The sequence below is a fragment of the Anser cygnoides genome, chromosome 6, assembly GCF_040182565.1.
Source record: "Anser cygnoides isolate HZ-2024a breed goose chromosome 6, Taihu_goose_T2T_genome, whole genome shotgun sequence".
Classification (NCBI taxonomy): Eukaryota; Metazoa; Chordata; class Aves; order Anseriformes; family Anatidae; genus Anser; species Anser cygnoides.
The window spans coordinates 32,450,561-32,458,783 of NC_089878.1; the positions used below are offsets into that span (position 1 = coordinate 32,450,561).

The 8,223-nt window shown below is 46.8% G+C and overlaps 1 protein-coding gene across 6 annotated transcripts in view; it reads right to left on the bottom strand.

The window, feature by feature from the left end:
* Positions 1-5,711, bottom strand: part of CFAP221 (cilia and flagella associated protein 221) — a 44,481-nt gene extending 38,770 nt beyond the window's left edge. The window contains exons 1-5 of one of the 6 annotated variants that reach the window (XM_048079644.2): positions 5,423-5,549; positions 4,803-4,913; positions 2,266-2,450; positions 1,715-1,815; positions 20-106 (exon numbers count right to left, since the gene is read on the bottom strand). In XM_048079644.2, coding sequence (XP_047935601.2) covers positions 20-106; positions 1,715-1,815; positions 2,266-2,404 — 327 coding nt within the window. In that variant the 5' untranslated portion in view covers positions 2,405-2,450; positions 4,803-4,913; positions 5,423-5,549. The other 5 variants (XM_013186380.3, XR_007169263.2, XR_010832515.1 and 2 more) reach the window with 5 other exon arrangements.
* Between the last annotated feature and the right edge of the window lie 2,512 nt (positions 5,712-8,223).

Genomic DNA, 8,223 nt, shown 5'->3' on the forward strand with positions numbered 1-8,223 from the left:
AAGGCTTTCTGACACTTACAGTTTTGTTGTATTTGATCTGAAAATACTTTGTCTGGGGTGGTATGATGTGAAGGTTTATTACATCACCAGAAATATTTATCAGCTTCTGTAAAACAAAAGAAAACCAAAAACATGTCATAACGTAAGAGGGCAATTGGAAACACATAGCCAAGAAGGTGTATTAAACATGGAAGTAATCATTTCAACTTCAGTAGAAAAAAATCTCAGTATGCTCTGAATTTAAAAAGAAAACTACTTAAACCTTGCATCCTGCATTTTTATTCTTTGGAACCAAGTCATAAGTCCTTAGTTAGAAAGAACTACATCTTATTTTTTACATGAAACCCCCTGAAATCTGCAAGACTAATTGCTAAAGAAGATGCTACTGTTGAATCAAATTCTGGTGCTGTTTTTGCTTAGGAACAAAAAAGGCCAAAAAGCATTTTTTTGTTCCTTTGCAACAATCTATTGACTTCTCTTTTGCAGAGGTCTGAGACAACAGAAATGATTTAATACAAGGTTTTGTTCTGGATCACAAAGTAACAAACCTTTGGACTGTGACCATTCAGCCTGCTAAGTCTCCTGCATCATGGAATCATTTAGGTTGGAAAAGACCTTTAGGATCATCACGTCCAACCACTCACCTAACACCACAAAGCCTACCAATAAACCATGTTACCAAGTGCCACACCCACGCACCTCTTAAATACCTCCAGGGATGGCAACTCTACCTCTAGCCAGGGCAACCCCTTCCAATGCCTGACCAACCTCTCTAGGAAAAAAAAATTATTCCTAAAAAAACTAATCTAAACTTCCCCTGGCACAACTTGAACTTGAGGCCATTTCCTCAAGTCCTATCTCTTGTCACCTGAGAAAAGAGACTGCCACGCACCTTGCTGCAGCTTCCTTTCAGATAATTGTGAGGAGGTGCTCAAGAAGCTGGGAGGGGACAGAGTGAGGACAGCTGATTCAGACTGACCAAAGGGATATTTCATACCACGTGGCGTTATGCTCAGCAAGAAAAACTGGGGTAAAGAAGGAGCAAAGGGGGGGACATGCAGCTGAAGGACGAGGGTCTTCTGCTTCTGCTCCTGGGTGGGCCAGCAACAGCACCCTGGGTTGCATTAGGCAAAGTGTTGCCAGCAGGTCAAAGGAGGTGATCCTTATTTATTTTCATTACACCTGGTGGACCTAATCCATCATAATCACCCAACTTCTTCCTCAAAACACCACATCGATAAAGAAGACAGACAAAGGGAAAGCAGAGAGAAGAAAAGGAGATACTCAGACTATTCAGTAGACAAGGAAACCAAGCCTACGTCCTGACTTTCTTTCCTTAGCTTATATTGCTCCTGGAAGAAGGCAGAGGTGCAGTCAAAGTCCTTGCACCAGTTACAGCCACAGAAATAGTCCAAGCACACTTTGATAACAGTCCCTTATGGAGTTACAGCATGAGTCCTTCATCTGTGACTTGCAAGTCACACATCACTCTTACACTACTCACAGACACAGGAAAAAGAAAGGCACAAGAGACCGTAAAGGGCAGCAATGCAAGCAGCATGGCACTTGTCTGTTTTGTTACCACAGGGACACTGATTTTAAGTGCTCCTCTTTAGAGCACTCACAGAGCAAATGGCCTCATGACCACAAGCAGTCTACTTGGCTTCTGTTATCCTTTTATAAGCCCCAAGAGGATCCCTGCCCTGACACTTACCAGCGTCTGTTGGTGATGTTTTCCAATTTCATACCCTCCGTAGTGTAGCACAGCAGGCTCGGCCTGTACAACGTTGCTCCTCTGGCGTTCTGAATAAACCTCTACAGAGAAAGATGGTGAGACAGGGAGATTAGGAAGGAGACCAGGTGAAACATACATGGTGAGTGTTACTTACATTTAGCAAGTATGTTTATGTAGCACCTCATGTATTACAGAGAGAAAAAGGAAACAGAGCTCTTGTTAAGCAGGCATGACTCTTTAAGTGGAGAGTTAAGGTGGCAACTACTACCTCAGCAGATCCATGATCATTTCACTACTTTATCTTTTGGAATCTGTCTCTTCATGGCTTCAACAAGCCACCTCAAAACTTTAAGATCAGCCAGAACCACCATTATTTCTTTCCTGACTACCTCTCCCAAGATTTGGGCTCACAGGGAGACACAGGATAAGCAACGGGATGAGAGCTTTGCCTGTGAGTTGAGAAAAATAATAGAGGAGTTCCTCCTAGGATTGCTCCAAGGTTGGGGAACAGTCAGAGAGCACAAACTTACTTGATTCCAGCAAGTGATTGGGGACAGCACGTCTTCTTTTTGGTTCCTCCACTAGGCTGTCCAGAAGGACGCTGGGTATCTTCTTGAAGGGTTTCTCAGCAATCGTGCTTTCTGTGGAGGCTGATTCAATCACGTCCATGTTAGGACACAAATGGAGTCTGAAGGGTACTAAAATTCATCAGCACCTGGGGTCAAATCAAAACAACATAATGATAGAAGTGCCTTCCCTTACACTGCTAACATCTGTTGGCTAAAACTGCTTAAAACCATTTAGGAGAGCGAGTTTTTGTTGTTTTTTCCCCCCCTGCTGAAGCAGATTACAGAATAAACCAAATCCCAAGACCAGTTAAAATTCCTCCCCACTACCTGAACAATGGATTTACTGTCTCACACTCTGGACTGTAGCTGTTTGGTACTTATGCCTGCCAGTTAAGTGCCAAACATGCTTCAAGGAGGACAGAAATAGAAGGTAAGCTTCTGATCACTTGACAGAGCCAAGTGTCAAACCATCAGGCAGACTGACATCATCATTCATTTTGATGTTATCCACTCTAGGTCCACTGTGGAACAGAGCCAACAGCCAGCAGTTCCTCAGGAAGCCTCACTCTGTGCTACTGCTGATGTTACGTGGCCACTGAACCCCGGGGAACCCACGCTCAGCCATGATCTGTCTCACGGCCAGGTGTGCACAGCCTGAGCAGGTCCACAGAGCTCCAGGAGAAGTCAAGCCAGTACACAAGGTAATAGTTTCAGCCAGTAATTACTTCCAAAGAAAGCTGATAGCAACAGTATCCATCCCACTGCTGGAGAGGGCATGGCTGAACCAGGAAAGAAACAAGCTGTGGAAGGAATGGCATACACCAGAACTCCGCCACCTCAGTTCAAGTCAAACTTGTGATCAGAAGTCTTCATGTAACACAGCCCATTTTGCACAAGCGTGCTCCAAAGACTAGACAACTGCTTGTTATTTACCTTGCTTATGCACACATTTGCCTAAGACCATTCCACAGCATTTTCACATGCCATACCCTGTCCCTGCAGACCGTGACCCTCAGGGGTGCACCCTTAGCAGCACAGGCCTGGCACCTCAAGAGGGCAGGACACCTGGAAGCCAGTAAGCTGTGCCCAAGGAAACATGGTTCACCACATTTTTCCACAGCAAACCCCAAGGGGTCTGCTGCAGAGACAGCGCGCTAACGCGTCTGCAGGACGGGGTGATTCCAGGAAACCTTGCTCACATGGTAAGCCCTAGCACTTAGGGCATCTTCAACGATCTTAGGGCTTACTGGGGATGTTTGGCTTTCAGGACATCTCTCTCCTCCTTCGTGCCCCCCAGCACAGACAAGAAGAGAAGGTTCTTCTGATAATCCCACAATCCAAACCGATTTCTGCAGAGACATTCTCCCAACGTCTCCTGAGTGTTTGGGTTATTAACTTGCAGATTCCGTTTTAACTTTTAAATATTAATATGAGGGATAAGAAAATTGGCATTTGAATCTTTTGTTTAGATAGCATCAGTTGGGTTATTTGTTTAGTGAAGATAACTGTAAACCCAGAAGGCCAAAGGTATTATAGATCTTGTGTTAAGTAAGCACAGTTATCAGAACATAAACTTTTCTAATGACAAGAGCAAATATTGCACAATCAGGACACCAGACACTATCCATCCACATAAAATTATCTTCCTAAATTCAGCACATGGCCCTTGGCTCTCCTGTGAGCTGCGTGGAGAAAAAGACAAGAAACTTTTGGCAAAAGTATTGAGCTCAAAGGCAGCCATGCTGGGTTTTTCATCCCTCAAGATGCTTCATTTTGTATTTGCTCTTCACAAACAGGAAGATGGGTGCGCAGCTCAGGATGGTGCCACATTAATGTCAATGCACACTTGAACTCCCGCAGTGCTACATAAAACAGACTCCTCCTGACAGTCTCCTGTTGTCAGGAAGCTTCTGGCTGCTGGAACTGTGGCACAAAGGCTGATTAGCAGCTTGGACAACAGGTAGGTGACATGATCCACACTACGGTAGTGCTTTAAGATTCAACAGATCCAAAGCTGAATTGTTAGAACAAAAAAAAAATCATAGACTCATTAAGGTTGGAAAAGACCTCCAAGATCATCTGGTCTAACCATCCCCTACCACCAATGTCACCCACTAAACCATGTCCCTAAGCACCACGTCCAACCTCTCCTTGAACACCCCCAGGGATGGTGACACCACCACCTCCCTGGGCAACCCGTCCCAATGCCTGACTGCTCTTTCTGAGAAGAAATGTCTCCTAATTTCTAACCTGAACCTCCCCGGCACAACTTGAGGCAATTCCCTCTAGTCCTATCACTAGTCACCTGTGAGAAGAGGCCGACCCCCAGCCCCCCACAGCTTCCTTTCAGGTAGTTGTAGAGAGCAATGAAGTCTCCCCTGAGCCTCCTCTTCTCCAGACTAAAATTTATAAAATTTCTAAAAATCTGCCATCTTTCTTCTCTTGGTCAGCATGCCCCATTATGAAGACAAGTTTTGAAAAGCTGGAGACAGACTTACAATGGCAAAATGTTATTCCCAGTGTAATCGTATCGGTAATTCAAAGCGATGCTACTGTCACTTCTCATGATACCATCACCAATGTAAATAACACGTGCAGTGTTTGTTACTCTGAAAGAACCAAACCAGGACAGATGGTTACACACCAAGGCCCTGCAATCACTGACAGGACCATGTTCCTGAGCTTTCTGAGCGACCCAGGTCTGTGCTTGATGTGGCACTTTTGTGCAAAACCATCACCAGAAAATCTCTGCGGCTGTGAAATCCTGGTTCCATCGGAGGCAACGGCAAAAGTCAACCCAAAGCCGCCAAGGCCAGGGTACGACCAACCCTTCCTCTTCTTTCTGTGACTTTACAAACGACAAAACACACACTTTTATTCAACCAGCTGAGTTTCCGAGTGGACAGACGGGCTTCGAGTTTCCCCACAGGTGTCCCCCCCGGTGCTCACATCCCCCTCACACCGCCTCGGAGGGGGGGAGCTGTAGGTCCTGCCCCAACCCCTGTGGACCTTTGGGGTCCAGAGGCAGCCCCACGGGTCTCCTCGGCCCTGAGGCAGCCCCTACTAGCCCCCACCGGCCCCTGCTGGCCCCACGGCCCCCTCAGGCCACCCCGCTCACCTCAGCGCCGCGGCGGGCCGCCACGGTCGCTCGGCAACAGGCAGCCCAAGCGGGCCGCACCACTCTCGCCTCCCCGGGGGGAGAAGAGGCGAGCCGCAGCCATCAGGCACGACCGTTCTGGAGAAGAAAATCCCCTCGAGGGAGGCTACCTGCTTTTTAGAGCATATTAAGGAGAGGATGAATCTCAGCGGGAGAAAGAGGGGTACGAGGGCATCCCGCCGCCCGCTGTGGCCCAGAGAACCCCCCCGGCAGCGGCAGTGGTCGCGCCCTGACGGTGGTGCTCGGCGGGCTGGGCCCCGGGCTCCGCAATATGGCGGCGCCGGGGCCGCCTCAGGACCGGTGGTGTCTGTGGTGCGCTTCTTCGTAGCACCCAAACGGTTTGGGGCTGAAAACACGTTAATAAAGGTGTCCCGGCAGTCGTTGTGAGCGTTTTCATTTGGGGCCCGCACCTGTTAGCCTTGCAGATTCCCAGCAGAAGAGCCAAAGTAGTTCACGCCACAGCAATCTGCATGGCTGTTCTGCGTTAGGTGACACAATCATAACAAAATTGGGGTAATGAAGTACATGTGGGAGAACAGTGTGCCCCAGCCCCTCCTGCCAGGAGCTCATCATGGTTGTCTTAGGCACCAACATGCTCGTAGCCCCACTGTTGTCTCCGCAGTGGTCTGAGGGCATGCAGTGTAGGAAGCCAGAGGTGTTTCTAGAACTGGGTTTTTATCCTCTTACATTCTCTAAGAATAAAATTCTCCCCTTACAGCATTTCTAAGAGGTGAAACATGACCAGAAGTCGTGCAAAACTCAGTTGGGTTGGAAACCACCCTCCTCCTGCCCACCCAACGCCTGCTGGGGGTTTTGGGCTCTTGGCCCCACAGCCGCAGCTCTGCTTCGTGCGCAGCTTTGCTCCGGTCAAGTACGAGAGGAGAAAGGCAGCCGGCCTTTTTCCAAGCTATGCGTTCACCTCAGCTATGTAAACAGCCGCTGCTAGGGCTGACAGCAGTTTGTTCTCCACCTGACAGCCCGAGAGCCGGGCAGATGGCTGAAATTCTTCCCCCCCTGCAGGACGGATCTGTGGGAGAGCCGCGGCTGGGCTGCCCACGGCTCTGGCGAGAGGTCTCTGCAAAACTTGCATTTTTTTACATGGTACGATCTGGTATGAGAACAGAAGCACCAGCTCCAGAGCTTAATCACAGTGTCCCACATTGAACTTGTTTAGCTCTATCGTTTTATTTTATTTATTTTTTCTCTCCCAAGAAAAATGCCGTGGGAATATAGTGGAGCAAATAGTGTGTTAACATATTTCTCCTCCCACGGAAACATGATTCACCTGTGTGTCTCTCTATTTGCACGGTCATAATGGAGTGTGCAACTAAATCCATCTCCACTTCCACATCAGAGGAGCTGAATATGATGCACCCCTGGTGGAAAAGCACTCTGTAAGGTTTCCTGAGAGGTGGGAAATAAATGGAAAAGGTAGCTGGAAACAGAGGATTATTGGCCAACAAAGCTTCAGATTTCCTTGGGATGGTTAGTGTAAATAAGGATTTTGAACTGGGATTTAAATAGGTGAGTCTCACCTCGATTTTATATCTATATTCCGAATATCAGAGGAAAAATGCATGGCCTGGTTGTCAAGCTGTAAAACAGGGATTACAAACCTTTCACAAAGGAGGGAGAAAAATGAATGATTAAACTGAAGAACTAATGGAAATTTTACGTATTGAGGTTCGTTAAGGTACTTGATAAGTAAATAATCCTATAATCAAAGTAACATAAAGCAAACTAATTTATTTACTACTAAAGTTACCATTTGAAGTATTTCAAAATTGCATGAACAAATTCCAGTGTTTCATTTCTGGCTTAGATTACTGAAACAAATTCCAGCTGTGACAAATTTAAAATAGATATGCTGGGTAGGAATGAATGTAGCAAAGTGCAATGCTATACTATTTAATAGAGCAACACCTTGTTTCAAGATCTGTGAATTCTTGCTAATAAATCTCTTCTAATAATTCTCTCCTAATAATTCTCTGCAGTCTGCTTCTGCTCATAGGTTTCCCAGCACAGCGTGTCCCTCCCAGAGTGCTGACATCAAGCAAGGGTTTGCACAGGTGAGAGTTTTCCAGGTCTTATCTTGTATCCATCATCTTTAGAGCCCTCAGCCTACACATAAATATAATGCAAGGGTCACAAAATATTAGGATCTTCATTCACACTATTGGTGTTTAAATCCAGCATTGGCTTTTCAAAGCCCCTGGGCAACCATTGCCTGTATCAGAAAATGCACACACACATACACACACACCCATCTAAAAGCGCTTTCAGAAGCAAAGCTCCAATGATGCCACAAACACAAGCACGAGCAGTGGCTTTCAGGGGAAGCTCTGTCAATAACAACAGAATAATAACATTTTCTTTGAGCCAAAGGAAGAGAGAGAATGACTTAGCAGCCCACTGAGATGATGCAGCACTGCCAATGCGGTTTCTTCAGACCACTATAATCACATTGCTTGGCTGCCTCTCATACCTCCTTTTAACAATCTGTTTAACCCTTTGGCCAATTCCAACCAAACTCTGTGGGCAAGCAGAGCTCTTAAAGAAATGAAAGTTCCTGAAAGTTTAGAGCGGGCAGGGGAGAAGACGGCTGAAATGTTTCCCCTTTGCAAGGGCAGCGATGCTGTGTGAGCGTGGCAGCTTTCTGTCGTGCTTCTCCTGCTGTCTGGGCAGTCAGCACATGCAGGGCATGTGGCTGGGCACGACAGCCATAGCGTGGTGCCTCTTGTCCAGCCACGGCTTGGTGACTT